At 35.8% G+C, this 19,628-nt stretch overlaps 1 protein-coding gene across 1 annotated transcript in view; it reads right to left on the bottom strand.

The window, feature by feature from the left end:
• PIEZO2 (piezo type mechanosensitive ion channel component 2) overlaps positions 1–19,628 on the bottom strand; it is a 655,528-nt gene that overhangs the window by 103,875 nt on the left and 532,025 nt on the right. Inside the window, exons 35-37 of the mRNA XM_053714912.1 lie at positions 17,609–17,712; positions 11,380–11,488; positions 3,592–3,657 (exon numbers count right to left, since the gene is read on the bottom strand). Of these exons, the coding sequence (XP_053570887.1) occupies positions 3,592–3,657; positions 11,380–11,488; positions 17,609–17,712 (279 nt within the window). The remainder of the gene's footprint in view (positions 1–3,591; positions 3,658–11,379; positions 11,489–17,608; positions 17,713–19,628) is intronic.

Below are 19,628 nucleotides of genomic sequence, written 5' to 3'. Positions count from 1 at the left end.
CATAGTACAAGGTTGAGCTGAGGATAACGTATCCTGCAATATCCTTTGCCCTCCACTTGTGATCTATCCCATATTTGTTGCCAAATAACTTTTATCAGTTATTATGCACAGAAAAAAATATGTAGGTTAAAGATATTTATAACGCATTACAAGTATAAAGAAAAACTGAATGTGGGCTTTTTCTTTAGCTTCAAAGGAATGTAAGTAAATGTAAATTCAGAATAAATAATTACTTTTGAAATGGTATTTAACTAAAAGCTTCTTTATGCTTGATTGTTTACACAGTTACTTGGTACTAGTTTTTAATATTCAGCTTTTGAGGGACCATAAAATACACTGACTTAAGTATTTTTCCTATAAATTTTAGGGTATTGACCTTTGTAGTAACCAAAATCTTGGCACTGTTGTTAAATTCTTGGCTGTTTTGTAGGATTGTTGCCAAACCTCTAACATTCAGATGCACAAATACTCGTGTGTAAAATATACATATATGTAAGCATATCTATACAGAGCGGTGTACTGCAAGTCTTGCTGAAGATTAATGAGCAGTGAGAAAGAAAAACTCACCCTGTACATTTACTTCAATATACAGTGACCTTCAAGTGTACGTAGTTTGAATCAGCAATGGCTTATTTCCCTTGAAGTCTCAATTTAAATTCTATTTCATTTTCCTGTACTATATAATTATATATTAGACATGTGAATGAAAAACTGTATAAAACACTGGACATATACTGAGAAATCCTATTACTTTTAACTTTATTTCTAAAAAGATTTACTGATATTAGTAACCTTTTTTTTCTACTTTTCCACCAGATGTTTGGCCTTTCTATGTAAATAGAAGTTTGCTTCTATCATTTGCTCATATTCCAAACAGATAACTTTAAAACTATCTATAGTTTACCAGCAGATATAGAATTCTGTATTCTTGAAACATATTTAAAAGTAACTGTAATAAATTGTTAATTTAAAGGTAAAGTAAGTTAAATTTAAGCGTGAATGGAATGGATAGAGCAAGGACTTTAAAACAACTTTCCAATTTACTTCTATTATTAATTGTGCTTAGTTCTCTTTGTATTGTTTGTTAAAGGAGAGTACACATCTTTAGCTGTCTAGCAGAAGTGCTAATATTATACATTGTTGCAAATGCTGCTGTCATAAAATGCTAAATACAATCCCACATCCCTAAACTCCTATCAGTATAACTAGGTTTACTCTTTAATAAAGGATAATAAGATAACAAAGCAGATGTGATTATGGAAGTAAATTAAAAATGTGTTTAAATTTGAATGTCTGAATTATAGATCTTTAATTTTTATTTTTCTGTCGCTTTACATGGATTAAAAATACCTTAAATGCAAATGTTGTCAAAAATAAAGGATTACCAAAAATATTATCCCAACAGGGCCAGATTGGCCTAAAAGCACTACAGACAGTTACTCAAAGGTCAACTATTGTTGAACCATGACATGCGCTAATTCCTTAGAGCATGTCATTTTAAGAGTAGTGACCCTGTACTACTTAAACACACAGTAGAAGTACTGCTTGGGGCCCGCAGAGCACTGCAGGTCCCGAACGGAAACTGCCACTGATCCAATCAGCAGTGCTAGTTACACAGCTGAGTCATGCTCTGCAGGTTCCAAGCGGTACTTCTATTGTGTGTTTAACCCCTTTGTGGTGGTTCTGCAGGGTCGTTAATCTTAAAGGAACAGTATACTATAAAATAGTTTTTCCCTTAATGTGTTTCCAATTACTTTTTTTTACCAGCTGCAGAGTATAAAATGTATGAGATTTGCTTTTTTAAGGCTTATTTGTGTATATGAATTAGCTGATTGTGTGATTTTGAAGCCACAACCTAACAAATTAAAGGGGAGAACATGTTTGAGTAAACTGTCCCTTTAAAATAGCATGCTCTAACAAATTAGAGCAAGTAATTGTTCAACTATTATGGCGCTTTATGTGCACCCTACCTCTCCATGTTATTTTTCAACATTTTATGCAGATAAAAAAGTTGTCTGCTGGTGCTGTGCATATTTAAAGGCATTTTGTGCCACCATCACAATACAGCTATACTTTCTTTTAACCTGTCAGTATTTACATGAAAACTCCCTTTTTATTGCTCCTGCCTTTACCTTGTCTAAAGCAATAACACCAGCTGTAAGGCAGGACTAATCTCAGTGAGGCTGAGTGTGGATTAACACTGGTTATTTCCACGGTTACTGTCCTAACCCCAACTGCACCAGCTGTTCCCAACTATTGTGATCTGGATAGAAACTTGTGCTGAAATTCTGAAATTTGAAGATCAGTATTGTCTTAAAAATAAATGTTTATGATTATAGTGGATTAGTAGCACAAACTGTACCTCTGCTCTACAATTATTATTACTAATAACCTTTGATGATTTATCATATTGTCTGACTGACTCGTGGTTGTTTTATTAACTATGTTTTATTATCTATGTAACCAGTCCTCTCTATCCTACATATTTTTTTATTCATAACGCCTTGCTCTTTTCATGCCTTTGTTGTTTCTGGTCTATAATAAATACATAAACAACATTTGAGTTCAGATCCTAATGAAGTCACTGAGGTTTTTCTGCTGCTCCTTGGATTAAAACGTAGACTCTTCATTTGACTATGTTCTCCAGAGCAGAGATGCTATGAGAGCACTTCTATAAGTTACCAAACTAGTTTACGGCTGTACTAATGCTGATATTTATAAGCTAATTTATGTACATTTATTTGTAACAGACATTGGACCAATATTTGATAGTTATTGGATTTATAATCTAACCTGTTTATCTTACAATAATATTCCATTATTGAATATTTATATCATAGAAACAAATGTTATAAAATAAAGCTTGCGGTGTGCTAGGTATAGTGTGAGCTAGGTACAGTGGGTGTTAGGTATCCTGTGGGCTAGGTATAATGTGTGCTGGGTATAATGTGTGCTGGGTATATAGCGTGTGCTGGTTACAGCGTGTGCTAGGTTCAGCGTGTGCTAGGTTCAAATCCATTAATACATATTACTGCAACTTATCCTGACTTGATCTTTGGAGTATTAAATTTAATAAGTACCACCTCCCCCCCCCCCCTCCCATACTCAGAGCCCACACCAGGGTTCAATTTTGGTGAACTATTTTCACCACAAATCCCTGCAATTTATTTATGATGTAACAGTGTTTTGACAGCTATTGCAACCGGACCTGCGTGTCCGATCCTTTTGTTTGTGTATGTTTGATCAGGGGTCCTGCGTGTCCCCAAGTGTTACCTTTCATACTAAAACCGAATAAAAATTCATTTAAAAAATAAATAAATAAAAAAAAAATAAATAAAGCTTGGGTAGAATCCAAAGCTGTTGTTTCATTCATCATCACACATATCAAGACAAAAAATGTCATGCTCGCTCTAATCCATTTAAGTTTCATTTTGACTTTCTCTTTAAAACCTATTTATATAAAATAAAAAATAGCAATATTCTAATATTTTATGTTATTGAAAAAAATGCAAACTTGTGTGCTAAAGACTGAAGAAACATCATATCATCATATCCGTTAAAATGGATTGTATTAGAATGTTTAGGACATACCTGGGCCATCTGACTTCTTTTTTTCATGTTCGTCCTCTTTGTCTTCACATTCTATGATAACATGACCTGCAATAATATCCACCAATAATACATTAGAAAATATTGCTCTAGTAAATGCTATCAATCTGCTTGGAACTTAGTGTACATTATATACATTACCTTCAGGTCTCCCCCATAGCTAGTTTATCATTAAAGTTAAATGTTGCATTTGCAGGCCTGGATTCATTAAAGGGACACTGAACCCAAATTTTGTTTTTCATGATTCAGCTAGAGCATGCAATTTTAAGCATCTTTCTAATTTACTCCTATTATCAATTGTTCTTTGTTCTCTTGCTATCTTTATTTGAAAAAGAAGGCATCTTAAAAAAAAAATGTTCAGTACTCTGGACAGCGTTTTTTTTATTGGTGGATGAATTTATCCACAAATCAGCAAAGACAACCCAGGTTGTTCATCAAAAATGGGCCAGCATCTAAACTTACATTCTTGCATTTCAAATAAAGATACCAAGAGAATGAAAAAAATGTGATAATAGAAGTAAATTAGAAAGTTGCTTAAAATTTCATGCTCTATCTGAATGAGGAAAGACAAAATTTGGGTTCAGTGTCCTTTTAAAGCTCATGTGATCTGAAACTAGCAGCTCACATGCCTCAGAGGGGCAACATACTTACTATAGAATGTAGTCAGGCTACATGAAAATGTAGTTCTAGGTATTTGTGAGGTCTAACATGGCAAAACTCAACAGTGTTAAGAGCAAACAGCTACAGGGCTTTACTAAGAGTTGTGAGAAAATGCCCATGCAGTGCTCTGCTAAGCCCACTGACAAACACTACAAAGACAATTACACAGCAGTGGAAGCTAGTGAAAAGATTGCAGGCAATAATTTGTTAAAGAATTTCATTTTAGTAGATGCGTGGGGGCATTAGTGCCAGAGGCATAACTAGAAACCACAGGGCCCAGGTGCGAGAATCTAAGAAGGACCCCCCCCCCAAAAAAAAGTGAATTTCATACATATCTTTTTTTTCTTTTTTTAACATTTAACACAGAAAAAAAATGTGAATCAGATTATATGTTTTAGATTCACAGTCTTAGATTACAGTCTTAGATTCACAGTCTGTGAGATGGTCTGACCCCTATTACTGTATATAGTGACACTGTTTAACTCACCATTACTGTATATAGTGAGTTAGTGACACAGTCTGTAATCTGCCGGTGAGATGGCTGGCCTGACCCTACCCGCCCCAGTACTTTATAAAGTGACCACAGTAGTCTGTGACATGGTCCAGCCTCCTCCCCCGTACTGTATTTAGTGGTACTGTATAGTGACACTGTTTACCCCCTCCCCCCATGCTGAAGTAACAAGGTCTTTAATTTGCTGGTTCCACAAACACACACATACATGCATAAATACACATACAGTCACATACATACATACACACACACACACATAAACACCAATGGGTAAAACAGTAAGACTAAGCCCTGTAGTCAGAGACACTAGTGAAGCATCATATCACACTCACATGATATCAGTGCAGGCAGTGGCAGGTCAACGTTTTTTATTTAAAAAAAAAATACATGCTCTAATAAGTTATTTTTTCGTTATAATAGTAATTTAATGAAACTAGAAAAAACACAATTTATGCTTACCTGATAAATTTATTTCTCTTGTGGTGTATCCAGTCCACGGATCATCCATTACTTGTGGGATATTCTCATTCCCAACAGGAAGTTGCAAGAGGACACCCAACAGCAGAGCTGTAATATAGCTCCTCCCCTAACTGTCATAGCCAGTCATTCGACCGAAAACAAGCCGAGAAAGGAGGAACCATAGGGTGTAGTGGTTACTATAGTTTAAATTTAAAAATTACCTGCCTTAAAATAACAGGGCGGATACACCACAAGAGAAATAAATTTATCAGGTAAGCATAAATTGTGTTTTCTCTTGTAAGGTGTATCCAGTCCACGGATCATCCATTACTTGTGGGATACCAATACCAAAGCTAAAGTACACGGATGAAGGGAGGGACAAGGCAGGAGCTTAAATGGAATAAACCACTGCCTGTAAAACCTTTCTCCCAAATATAGCCTCCAAAGAAGCAAAAGTATCAAATTTGTAAAATTTTGAAAAAGTATGAAGCGAAGACCAAGTCGCCGCCTTGCAAATCTGTTCAAGAGAAGCCTCATTTTTAAAGGCCCAAGTGGAAGCCACAGCTCTAGTGGAATGAGCTGTAATCCTTTCAGGAGGCTGCTGTCCAGCAGTCTCATAGGCTAAGCGGATTAAGCTTCTTAGCCAGAAAGAAAAAGAGGTTGCCAAAGCCTTTTGACCTCTCCTCTGTCCAGAGTAGACAACAAACAAAGCAGATGTTTGACGAAAATCTTTAGTAGCTTGTAAGTAAAACTTTAAAGCACGGACCACGTCCAGATTGTGTAACACAAGGATGGAACCACAATCTCTTGATTGATATTCTCGTTAGATACCACCTTAGGTAAGAACCCAGGTTTGGTACGCAGGACTACCTTATCTGTATGAAAAATCAGATAAGGAGAATCACATTGTAAGGCAGATAGCTCAGAGACTCTACGAGCCGAGGAAATAGCTACCAAAAAAAAAAAAAAAAAAGAACTTTCCAAGATAAAAATTTGATATCTATGGAATGAGGAGGTTCAAACGGAACTCCTTGAAGAACCTTAAGAACCAAGTTTAAGCTCTATGGTGGAGCAACAGGTTTAAACACAGACTTGATTCTAACTAAAGCGTGACAAAATGCCTGAACGTCTGGAACATCTGCCAGACGCTAGTGCAAAAGAATAGACAGAGCAAAAATCTGTCCCTTTAAGAAACTAGCTGACAATCCTTTTTCCAAACCTTCTTGGAGAAAAGATAAAATCCTAGGAATCCTGACCTTACTCCATGAGTAACCCTTGGATTCACACCAATAAAGATATCTACGCCATACATTATGGTAAATTTTCCAGGTGACAGGCTTTCGTGCCTGTATTAAGGTATCAATAACTGACTCGGAGAAGCCACGCTTTGATAAAATCAAGCGTTCAATCTCCAGGCAGTCAGCCTCAGAGAAATTAGATTTGGATGGTTGAAAGGACCCTGAAGTAGAAGGTCCTGTTTCAGAGGCAGAGACCATGGTGGAAAGGATGACATGTCCACTAGATCTGCATACCAGGTCCTGCGTGGCCACGCAGGTGCTATCAGAATCACCAATGCTCTCTCCTGCTTGATCTTGGTAATCAGTCGAGGGAGCAGAGGAAACGGTGGAAACACATAAGTCAGGTTGAAAGACCAGGGCGCTGCTACAGTATCTATCAGTGTCGCCTTGGGATCCCCGGACCTGGATCCGTAACACGGAAGCTTGGTGTTCTGGCGAGACGCCATGAGATCCAGTTCTGGTTTGCCCCAACGGAGAATCAGTTGTGCAAATCGCTCCGGATGGAGTTCCCACTCTCCCGGATGAAAAGTCTGACGACTTAGAAAATCCGCCTCCCAGTGCTCTACATCTGGGATATGGATAGCTGATAGGTGGCAAGAGTGAATCTCTGCCCAGTGAATTGTTTTTGAAACTTCTAACATCTCTAGGGAACTTCTTGTTCCCCCTCGATGGTTGATGTAAGCTACAGTCATGATGTTGACCGACTGAAATCTGATGTACCTCAGAGTTGCTAACTGAGGCCAAACCTGAAGAGCCTTGAATATCGCTCTTAGTTCCAGAATATTTATTGGAAGGAGAGACTCCTCCTGAGTCCACGATCCCTGAGCCTTCAGGGAGTTCCAGACTGCACCCCAACCTAGAAGGCTGGCATTTGTTGTTACAATAGTCCAATTTGGCCTGCGAAGGTCATACCTTTGGACAGATGGACCCGAGATAGCCACCAGGGAAGAGGATCCCTGGTCTCTTGGTCCAGATTCAGTTGAGGGGCCAAATCTGTGTAATCCCTGCTCCACTGACTGAGCCTGCATAGTTTCAGCGGTCTGAGATGTAAGCGTGCAAACGGCACTATGTCCATTGCCGCTACCATTAAGCCGATTACTTCCATACACTGAGCCACCAAAGGGCGCGGAATGGAATGAAGAACCCGACAGGAATTTAGAAGCTTTGATAACCTGGACTCCGTCAAGGTAAATTTTCAATTCTACAAAATCTATCAGGGTCCCTAGAAAGGAAACTCTTGTGAGTGGGGATAGAGAACACTTTTCCTCGTTCACTTTCCACCCATGCGACCTCAGAAATGCCAGTACTACGTCCGTATGAGACTTGGCAATTTGGAAGTTTGACGCCTGTATCAGGATGTCGTCTAAATAAGGGGCTACTGCTATGCCCCGCGGCTTTAGGACCGCCAAAAGCGACCCTAGAACCTTTGTAAAGATTCTTGGGGCTGTAGCTAATCCAAAGGGAAGAGCTACAACTGGTAATGCCTGTCTTTAAAGGCAAACCTGAGAAACCGATGATGATCTTTGTGTATCAGAATGTGAAGATAAGCATCCTTTAGATCCACTGTAGTCATATATTGACCCTCCTGGATCAGTGGTAGGATGGTACGAATAGTTTCCATCTTGAACGACGGAACTTTGAGGAATTTGTTTAAGATCTTTAGATCCAAAATCGGTCTGAAGGTGCCCTCTTTTTTGGGAACCACAAACAGATTTGAGTAAAAACCCTGTTCCTGTTCTTCCTTTGGAACTGGATGGATCACTCCCATAACTAGGAGGTCTCGTACACAGTGTAAGAATGCCTCTCTCTTGTGAAAGGTGAAATCTCCCTTTTGGGGGGGGAAGCTTTGAAGTCCAGAAGATATCCCTGGGATATAATTTCCAACGCCCAGGTATCCTGAACATCTCTTGCCCACGCCTGGGCGAAGAGTGAAAGTCTTCCCCCTACTAGATCCGTTACCGGATAGGGGGTCATTCCTTCATGCTGTCTTAGAGGCAGCAGCAGGCGTTTTGACCTGCTTACCTTTTTTCCAGGTCTGGTTTGGTCTCCAGACCGTCTTGGATTGAGCAAAAGTTCCCTCTTGTTTATTATTAGAGGAAGTTGATGACGCACCTGCCTTGAAGTTTCGAAAGGCACAAAAATTAGACTGTTTGGCCCTAGATTTGGACCTGTCCTGAGGAAGGGCATGACCTTTTCCTCCCGTGATATCAGCAATAATCTCCTTCAAACCAGGCCCGAATAGGGTCTGCCCCTTGAAGGGAATGTTAAGTAGCTTAGATTTTAAAGTCACGTCAGCTGACCATGATTTAAGCCATAGCGCTCTGCGCGCCTGTATAGCAAAACCAGAATTCTTAGCCGTTAGTTTATTCAAATGAACAATGGCATCAGAAATAAAATAATTGGCTAGCTTAAGTGCTCTAAGTTTGCCAAGTATGTCATCCAATGGAGTCGCTACCTGTAAAGTCTCTTCCAGAGACTCAAACCAGTACGCCGCAGCAGCAGTGACAGGGGCAATGCATGCAATGGGCTGTAGGATAAAACCTTGTTGAATAAATATTTTCTTAAGGTAACCTTCTAATTTTTTATCCATTGGATCTAAAAAAGCACAACTGTCCTCGACAGGGATAGTAGTACGCTTTGCTAGAGTAGAAACTGCTCCCTCCACCTTAGGGACTGTCTGCCATAAGTCCCGTGTGGTGGCGTCTATTGGAAAACATTTTTCTAAAAATAGGAGGGGAAGAGAATGGCACACCTGGTCTATCCCATTCCTTATTAATAATTTCTGTAAACCTTTTAGGTATTGGAAAAACATCAGTACATACCGGCACTGCAAAGCATTTATCCAGTCTACACAATTTCTCTGGCACTGCAATGGTATGACAGTCATTCAGAGCAGCTAAAACCTCCCTAAGCAACACGCGGAGGTGTTCAAGCTTAAATTTAAATGTAGAAATATTAGAATCAGGTATCTTTCCTGAGTCATTAACATCACCCACTGAATGAAGCTCTCTTTCCTCAGCTTCTGCATATTGTGAGGCAGTATCAGACATGGTTCTTAAAGCGTCAGTATGCTCTGCATTTTGTCTCACCCCAGAGCTATCTAGCTAACCTCTAAGTTCAGGTAGTCTGGCTAATACCGCTGACAGTGTATTATCCATGACTGCCGCCATGTCTTGTAAAGTAAACGCTATGGGCGCCCTAGATGTACTTGGCGCTATTTGAGCGTGAGTCAGTTGGGCGGGAGTCAAAGGGTCTGACACATGGGGAGAGTTAGTCGGCATAACTTTCCCCTCGTCAGATTCCTCTGGTGATAATTTTTTAAAAAAAGAATCTGATCTTTATTACATAAAATGAAATCAGTACATTTGGTACACATTCTAAGAGGGGGTTCCACCATGGCTTTTAAACATAATGAACAAGGAGTTTCTTCTATGTCAGACATATTTATACAGACTAGCAATGAGACTAGCAAGCTTGGAAAACACTTTAAATCAAGTTAACAAGCAAATATAAAAAAAAAAACGGTACTGTGCCTTTAAGAGAAACAAATTTTGTCAGAATTTAAAAAAACAGTGAAAAAATGCAGTAAATCAAACGAAATTTTTACAGTGTATGTAATAGGCTAGCAGAGCATTGCATCCACTTGCAAATGGATGATTAACCCCTTAGTTCAAAAAACGGATCAAAAAAACGAAATAGACGTTTTTTAACAGTCAAAAAGAACTGCCACAGCAAGCTGTGGTCCTACCTTCCCCAATAAACGACTTTGGAAAGCCTTTGAGCCCTTTAGAGATGTCCTATAGCATACAGGGGACTCCTGAGGGAAGCTGGATGTCACAGTTTGTAATTTTAACTGCACCAACTGTAACTTTTATACTATAACAGTGGAAAGCCTCATTAAATTGTTTCTAGTCAAAATTTAAGCCAGCCATGTGGAAAAAACTAGGCCCCAATAAAGTTTTATCACCAAAGCATATATAAAAACGATTAAACATGCCAGCAAACGTTTATATTGCAATATCATAAGGGTATTACCCCTGGGAGTAAGCATGATACCAGTCACTATTAAATCACTGTATTCAGGCTTAACTTACATTAATCCGGTATCAGCAGCATTTTCTAGTGTTTTCCATCTCTAGAAAAAATTATAACTGCACATACCTGATAGCAGAATAAACTGCACGCCATTCTCTCGCTGAAGTTACCTCATCTGTGTAATTCCCTCAGACATATATGAGAACAGCAATGGATCTTAGTTACAACCTGCTAAGATCATAGAAACCTCAGGCAGATTCTTCTTCTATTTACTGCCTGAGATAAAATAGCACAACTCCGGTACTATTTAAAAATAACAAACTTTTGATTGAAGAAAATAAACTAGCTATATTTAACCACTCTCTCCTACAACGACCTAGCTTGTTGAGAGTTGCAAGAGAATGACTGGCTATGACAGTTAGGGGAGGAGCTCTGCTGTTGGGTGTCCTCTTGCAACTTCCTGTTGGGAATGAGAATATCCCACAAGTAATGGATGATCCGTGGACTGGATACACCTTACAAGAGAAACACAGTTTTCAAAGGTAAATTGCAGGGAAAGGGGGCAAAATATATAATGAAAGTATATTGAAAATGGTTTTACTACTCATTATTAAACATTTTAAGAGGAATTCAATTGTGTGTACTTTTAAGATTGCATTGCCTATAAGTACCTCTTTTCTAATTACATTAAAATAATATTATATTTCCAATAATGAGCTATTAAAGAGCTTAAGAGTTTGAATACAGTGTTTACTGAATCTAAAATGATATTTTTCCCTTTTAAAAACTTGCATTGCTGTCTCGTACCTTCTCCAACACCTTTGTGTTTCATTTTCCTCTCCTTTTCTTCTTTGTTTTCTTTGTTTCGTTGTTTAAGGGCAGTTTTGGGATCTGTAATCCAGGCTTGATACATAAACTAGACAAAGAAAATATATTTTAATGGATGTTACCAGGAGAAAAAGAGAGATTTTCTTTGTGCCTCGTATGTCTTTTTGGGTTTTGCATCAGTTGTAACGCTTTTTTTCTAAAAGCTTGTTGTAAACAAATGAGTTTACTTATTGTAATGTAAGTAAAGTAATTTGGGATCCAAACCACTCTCTTATCCTTCCAAAAGAGATCTGTTTTGGAAAGAAACAGGAATAATAATCCTTTTGTGAGGAATCTTGTATATTCAATGTGTTGCTGCTGGGGATGCTGGATCTTGATAAACGTTGCCTGATTTACAGCTCTGAGCAAGAAGGACCATGCAGGTTCAGGGTAGTGATAGGTCACCACTTCAGCACATTTGTTAAAAATATGTCTAATTTCAAATAAATGTTAACTTTCCCTTTATGAAACATAACATTCAGTTTAACATTCAGATAGTAAATTTCAAATGTTTATTTTCATTGGTGTTAAAGTTAGCCTATGGTAGTGAATATTCAAATGTAAAATTCAAATGTTATTATTCAATCTTTAAAGGGACGGCAAGGCCAAAATTAAACTTAAATGGGTTGAATAGAAAATGTTATTTTAAACAACTTTCCAATTTATTTCTATCAAATTTGTTAAAGGGACACTGAACCCAATTTTTTTCTTTAGTGATTCAAATAGAGCATGCCATTTTAAGCAACTTTCTAAGTTACTCCTATTATCATTTCTTCTTCTTTCTCTTGCTATCTTTATTTGAAAAAGAAGGCATCTAAGCTATTTTTTTTTTGTTTCAGAACTCTGGACAGGACTTGTTTATTGGTGGGTGAATTTATACACCAATCAGCAAGCTCAACCCAGGTTGTTCCCCAAAAATGGTCCGGCATCTAAACTTACATTCTTGCTTTTCAAATAAAGATACCAAGAGAATGAAGACAAGTTGATAATAGGAGTAAATTAGAAAGTTGCTTAAAATTGCATGCTCTATCTGAATCACGAAAGAACAAAATGTGGGTTCAGTGTCCCTTTAAGTTTCTTGGTATCCTTTGCTCAGGAGTGTGCACGTCTTTAGCCATCTGACAGCAGTATTTGCAACAATTCTAGCAATATTATGCATAATTGCAAACACTGCTGCCATAGAATACTAAAGAAACAGGCACACTCCTCTCAGCCTACCTGAATTTATTCTTCAACAAATTATATCAAGATAATGGAGCAATTTTGGCAATAGAAGTAAATTGGAAAGGTGTTTAAAATTGTATGTTCTATCTGAATCATAAATGTTTAATTTTGACTTTACTGTCCCTTTAAATGTAGACATTTGTTATATTGAAACAATAGACTGGTGGAACAAATGTGTAAAACAGATATGTGTCAATCCATGTTTCCACTAACTTAAAGGCTGTGATACACTGCAAGCGATGCTGCGCGAGGTGAAGCAGCTGCTTCGCATCGTGTCGCATCGCTTCTGAAGTTCAAATATTTCATCTCCGAGCGCTCAGCTATGTGACCTGACGCAGCAGAGTGCTCAGAGATGAAAAGGCAGGACACACTGAGCTCACACAGCAGCCTCTACACGCTGCGCGCCGCTCGGCTTGCAGTGTGTCACAGCCTTAAAACCATTACAGCTGTATCAGTTGTGTACTTCCTGCTAAGGTTCATTAGCTGTTAGGTAGAAATGATCAATCAATTGACCATTAGCAGGAAGTACCTATCAGCCAATGAGAAATAACAGGAAGCACCTTTCAGCCAATGAGCATTAGCAGAAAGTATACAACTGATATAGCTGTATTAGTTTAAATTATAAAGGGACATGAAACCCATTTTATTCTTTCATGATATAGAAAGATAATGCAATTTTAAACAACTTTCTAATTTACTTCTATTATCTAATTTGTTTTATTCTCTTGATATTCTTTGCTGAAAAGCATATCTAGATAGGCTCAGTAGCTGCTGATTGGTTGCTGCACTTAGAAGCCTCATGTGATTGGCTCACCCATGTGCATTGCTTAATCTTCAACTAAGGATATCTAAAAAATGAAGCAAAATAAATAATAGAAGTAAATTGGATTGTTGTTTTAATTTGTATTCTCTTTCTGAATCATGAAAGAAAAATTTTGGGTTTAGTGTCCCTTTAACTCACATTTATTTTAAGACACAAAAAAAACAATACAATGATTAAATTCTACTCTTTCATATGAATGACAAAAGAGAGATAACATTTGTATACTTGTATGACTAAAGTTCTATGGTTGTAGTGATTTCACTAGCTCCAAATAATTTAACTTGTTTTTTATTTTTCACTCCCTCAGGGAGCTTTTACCTATTCTTTATACATGTATGTATCTCTTAGTACATAGTTTTTTTCTTTATATTGCTCATATTTCATTGTATTCCCAGTCACTTCTATTTTCAATAACATATCTCTTCTTCAAATTCTATTCCCTTAATGTTTTCCTTACTCCTGGGCTATTGTCTTTTTTTTAATATATATGTGAAGTGATAATTATTAAATAAAAATGTTAATGTAGATATGTTTTCACTGAATAGAATGTTAGTGGCTATATATAGACAGAGTATATTTACATAATTGAAAACTATAATTAATACCATTAAGTAGTTTTCTAAATTATTTTAAAAGGAAAACCCACGTCTGCTCTGTACTAAAAATCATGATTATTTTAAAAGAAATAACAAGTTATGTTAAATAAGATTAGTTGTTGGAGCAAATCAAAATATTATATTAGACAACATTACAATTTCATAAGCATGCAAGTACATTAGATAAAGCCCATTAAAGCACACACATGTCCCAGCATGCATGAGGACAAGCATTACAAATACACATGCATATCATGACATAAACACACTTGTGTCTCAGGGAAGCGGAGGTTTACAGAGTTATTACTGTTAAAGAGTTGCATTATCTTTCAGTTATCAGGTGCAGGTATTAAAAGACACTTTCTCATTGGTATGTTTTAGACTGAAGAAACTTTACTTAATGTTTATCATATTAGGTCATTAAGATCTACCAACAGTCCTGGTTTTAGAACTGGATAGGAGCACTCCCTTTGTCAGGTGTTTTTATTTATGTTTAGAAATATTAAGTCAATGTATGTTCAATCTATTGGCTGTGTTTTAGACTTATAACATTTAAAGGGATACTAAATCCAAATTCTTTCATGATTCAGGTATAGCATGCAATTTTAAGCTACTTTCTAGTTTACTCCTATTATCTTTCATTCTCTTACTATTTTTATTTTAAAAGCAGGAATGTAAAGCTTAGGAGCCAGACCATTTTTGGTTCAGAACCTGGGTTACGCTTGCTTATTGGTTGGCTGAATGTAGTCACCAATAAGCAAGCGCTATCCAGGGTGCTGAACCTAAGATGGGTCAGCTCCTAAGCTTCACATTCCTGCTTTTTAAATAAAGATAGCAAGAGACTGAAGAAAAATTGATAATAGGAGTGAATTAGGAACTTGCTTAAAATTGCATGCTCTATCTGAATCATGAAAGAAAAAATGTGGGTTTAGTATCTCTTTAATTGTATGTTAAATGGTTGGTGCAGTGCAAAGTAGAAAATCGATTTGACAGCATTGCTTTTCACAAATCAAATGTGGTTATTACTCCTTAATAAATTTAGCAGGAATATTTTTAAATACATAACATACACTTTTAAAAAATAATTTGTTTTACTTTTAAGAAACATTGGGATTAATAAGATCTCTTTGCTTTTCTCTATCTGTTTAATATTATATTATGCTGTAAAGGATTTATTTTATTTTGGCTTATGAAGCATAAGAGGAATCTAAACTAACACACCACATATACAAAATCAGTTATTTAATTTCCTACCATATAAGCTTTAATTCTTTAATTGCCTCAGTTAGAAATCTTTATGACAGCGTTCATATATTCATTTGATTTATTGTCTCTATTAATCTGTCTAACCAAACACGCGATAAGCTTTTTGTGATCTTTGTATACCAAAACTCTCCTTTCTATCAAATATTGTGCCATGAATAGTTATTTGATTCAATTTAATAGGATGCAGTTGCAGCTAGAAAGCCAAACCACTGAATTTAAAATGATGTTTATGATAGCATTTTGTTATTTCCTAGTGTCTCACCAGCTTCCTGAGAAAAAAAAGAGCGCTGTACTGTTTACCATCTTTCTAAACACATGCAACTAGGATTGACCTTCCATCAACAGTGGGTATAATAATGTCATAGGAAGATGAGGCATGTCTGCCTCTGCATTTTCACCTTAAAAATGTAAGACTGCACGAGTGGGATGAATTTAAAAAGAGAATTGCCCAGATTTCCAATTAAATATAAAGTTCAAATTTATAATGGGAGTTTTTTTTAATACTATTTTGACATTTTTTTAGCTGTATAAAGGCACCCACACAAGGCAGAGAGTATAAATGCAGAGGAAGCATTAGCGGAAGAACACACTTTGCTACTACAATGTAGGCTATAGTCACAATTTGCACAAACTATTGAAATTCCTAGATGAATACCTTGGCAGCTTTGATTAAATATTGAAGAATTGTTTTAGGCAGTTTAATGACAGACTTTGGCAAGGCTAAAATGGCTGAAGCAAACTTTCCAATAGCTCTCTAAAAGAAGGACAAAGCAATAGCAATTAGTAGAAAAAAGGGAACATTAAAATATTAGTGTTAACCAAAGGTTAGTTCTAAAGAATATCAGACTACCATTATATACATAGAAGTGTTTAAAATAACCTCAACTAAACAATCACAGCCGTTCTAAGTTATAGACAGAGATGCGTTTACTGGAATGGTGGTTAATAATTAATAATGGTTAGCACACTTTAGTTAATGGTTTAAAGGTTTTAGTGTTAATCAGTTATTTGTTAATTATGAACATCACATCCTCATACCATATTGTATTAGTAAAAGTAGTAAAAACCTCTGAGATAATAGCAATATCTATAAAAAGAAGTACATATAGTATTCTGACCACTGATACAATATACTGTATCTATAAAAAGCACAAATACTAGGCAAAAATAAATGCTAAAGTTTTTTTGTTTTTTTTTAAACTATTATACTTGCTTATATAAGATTAAAGGGCCATAATTAGGCTGACCATATTGCCGCTTTAAAAAGGGACACATATGAAAAATACATATGTCAGGGCTGTTTAAAGAAATGGTTTTGTATAAGAACCCTCACATATGTATTTTTCATATGTGTTCCATCTTAGAGCGGCAATATGGTCAGCCTAGCCATAATGGTCAAAATTAAAATATGCGTAAGTGCATTTAATTTTTTTAATAGAAGTATTTTTTCATGGTCAAAATTAAAATATGGTCAAATGGTCAAAATTAAAATATGTGTAAGTGCATTTAATTTTTTAATAGAAGTATTTTTTCAATATATTTCTATTATAAAAAAAATATTTTAGCAAAAACTATTACTTTTTTATGGCATATGCGTATAAGCAGCTTGTGCCCCATACACCATGCCTGCTCAGAGAGTAGTGTTTTGTATAATGCAATTGCATTGCTTACATGATATGTGCCACTATTTGATCTCTGAGTAGCACATGTATGTATGCCACTGAACCTGCAATAGCTTTTACTAGAAGCATTTTTCCTAATACAAGTATATTGTATTGTATCTAACACATTATTTTAAATATAATATTTTGCAAAATATTTAAAATGAATAAATAAAAGAAGAACCCTGTTCCACTGGTTTAATCGTAACATCGCCTAGAGACTTAAGTTGGTAAAACCCGTTTCAAGCAACCCAAAGCAATGCCCATATTGTGTCTTCACTTTCTCCTTGCATTGTAGAAAAATAAAGTTTATTGTAAAAACTTTATTATTTCTGTACCATTCTGAGCAAGTGAATGAAGACCTGTATTAAAAACACCTTTTTTATTATTAAAGGGTTTTGTCAATGCTAAAGACAAGCAGCATTGCGATTAAATGAACCTGTGTTCATTTCAGTATTTACAAAATCCATATGAGACAATGACAACACGGTGCTTATAGCTGACTAAAAAAATATAGATATATATATTGACAAGCTTATCTTTTGTAGCAAAGATCTGCCCATCGTGCACTGAAAGAGAGAACTAAAGATGAAACATACCTGGAAAGCTGATTTTTTCCTTAGTTCATCCTCATCCTTTTTGTCATCATCTTCTTCCTCTTCACTGTCCGTCTCAAACAAATAATAATCACCGCTTCTGACCACTGAGCAAGATAAAATAGTTACTTCTTTTTTTTTAAAGTTAGATCATTATTCTATGTGGCTGGAAAGGTATAAAATAGTATAGCAATACAAGAGGGTAAACAGGTATACTTAAATTATCATGAGAGACTGACAGCTAGTGCTTGAAGATGCCTCATATTCTGATGCTATTACATTGGAGGTTGAAGAAAAAAAAATAGCCTTAAGCAAATGTTACATAAAGAAGATTAATATTTTCTCATAATAGATCAATGCACATGGGTCAAGGAGAAGAATTCCCTCCTATGTAGAAAACTTATCTTGAGTTTGTAAATGGAGTAAAATGGACCCCAACTCAACCCTTATAAAGCTTAGACTGACACGTGAGCCCTCACTGAAAGAAAATGATCTCATTCAAATAAGTTTTTTTTTTTTTTTTTTAAAAAGCAATGTGAAATTGTTTGTCAGATTTGAAGTTATTAAAGTTGGGGGGGGGGTCCATATTACCCAGAGACCTTGTACTTAAATACAAATCCTATCCTATAGATGTTATATAGTTTGAGAAAAAAATGATGACTATATATTTCACTAGGCACCAAATTCAGAGAAATAAAATTGTTTGGCCAAGTGGACTGTGTACCCTGTCTACCAAAAATAAACCAACACATAATTGAGACGTCATATTATAAGTAGGTGAGTCTCTTCTCTTCAAATGATAGTTCACAAAACCATCCAGATGTCATATGGTTGATGCAAGAATCCTATGTTTGAAAGGTGTTCTCCAACTGTATAAGTGTATATGTGTGAGGTAAATATTAATAATTAGATTTGATAGCTTTACAAGCGTTTTTCCAGTTAGAGTATACTATCAAATTCCTATGATTTTGAGTTTATACACTAAGGTGTGCCAGATGTCTCCACATTTTAGTGAACAAGCTCACTTTAATCTCACTGGATAACTGAGTCTCAGTTTGTTAAACAAAGCACTATACAGATAAATTCGGATCTACCACCATTTCTAAATAAGTGTTCAATAAATAAGTGAGAGGATCAGAACAATTACTGACCGATAGATGGAATACCAAATTATATTTAATAAAGAATATATTGTTTCAGCAGACCTGCAATAAAAGATTTGTTATGCATAAGTTAACTGTTTTTTCTGTGTGTTGGCTCCTTCACTATTTGGAAATCATTGTTGACAATATTAGACTTGTGATTATAAATTGATAAAGACTTTTCGCCTCCATATTAGTATATATTAAATGACATTTGCCTTATATCCTTGAACAGAACTTTTCTTTTTCTTTTTGCTTATTTTTACCAAGCCTAAGAAAACACAAAAAGTAACAGAACAAAACAAAAGACACAATGGCCAAGTATTTACGGCAGCCACACTACTTACTTACTGCTAAAGTAATGTGTGGCAAGCTTAATACTCATACAATAATTACTGTCAATTTAAACATGAAAGATAAATAAATTGATGAAAAATAAACATTTCGCCCCCATTATAACACTTTGTGTACATCTATTCAACAGACTTCTACCTGCGCATAAAAAGAACCTTGTCTTAAAATAAAATATTTTTGTTTTAATCTTGAGAGTTGAATTTCTGCTTATTTTTTAATTGATGTTTTATCAATTATTGTTATTATGATATATCATGCTTGGATTGAAATGGATATAATAACATATGTAAGTTTTAGTTTTACTTATGTTGGGACCTGCAGAGTATAAACTATTTCCTCCTCCAAATAAGGTGATTTCTATGGTATAATGGTATCATATATTTTAAAGTACAAACCATAGTGGAAAAAAATATATATATTTTTTTATAGCCAATAACTAAATTAGTCAGGCTTTTAATGGAAATCTGATCATGATTTGGCAGTAATGTTGTCTACGTAACCTCTCACAAGCAGAAATTGATTGCAAA

Source organism: Bombina bombina, chromosome 5, assembly GCF_027579735.1.
Source record: "Bombina bombina isolate aBomBom1 chromosome 5, aBomBom1.pri, whole genome shotgun sequence".
Taxonomy (NCBI): domain Eukaryota; kingdom Metazoa; phylum Chordata; class Amphibia; order Anura; family Bombinatoridae; genus Bombina; species Bombina bombina.
Note: the sequence above shows the minus strand (reverse complement) of the source record. Positions and strands in the feature narration are given on the sequence as shown.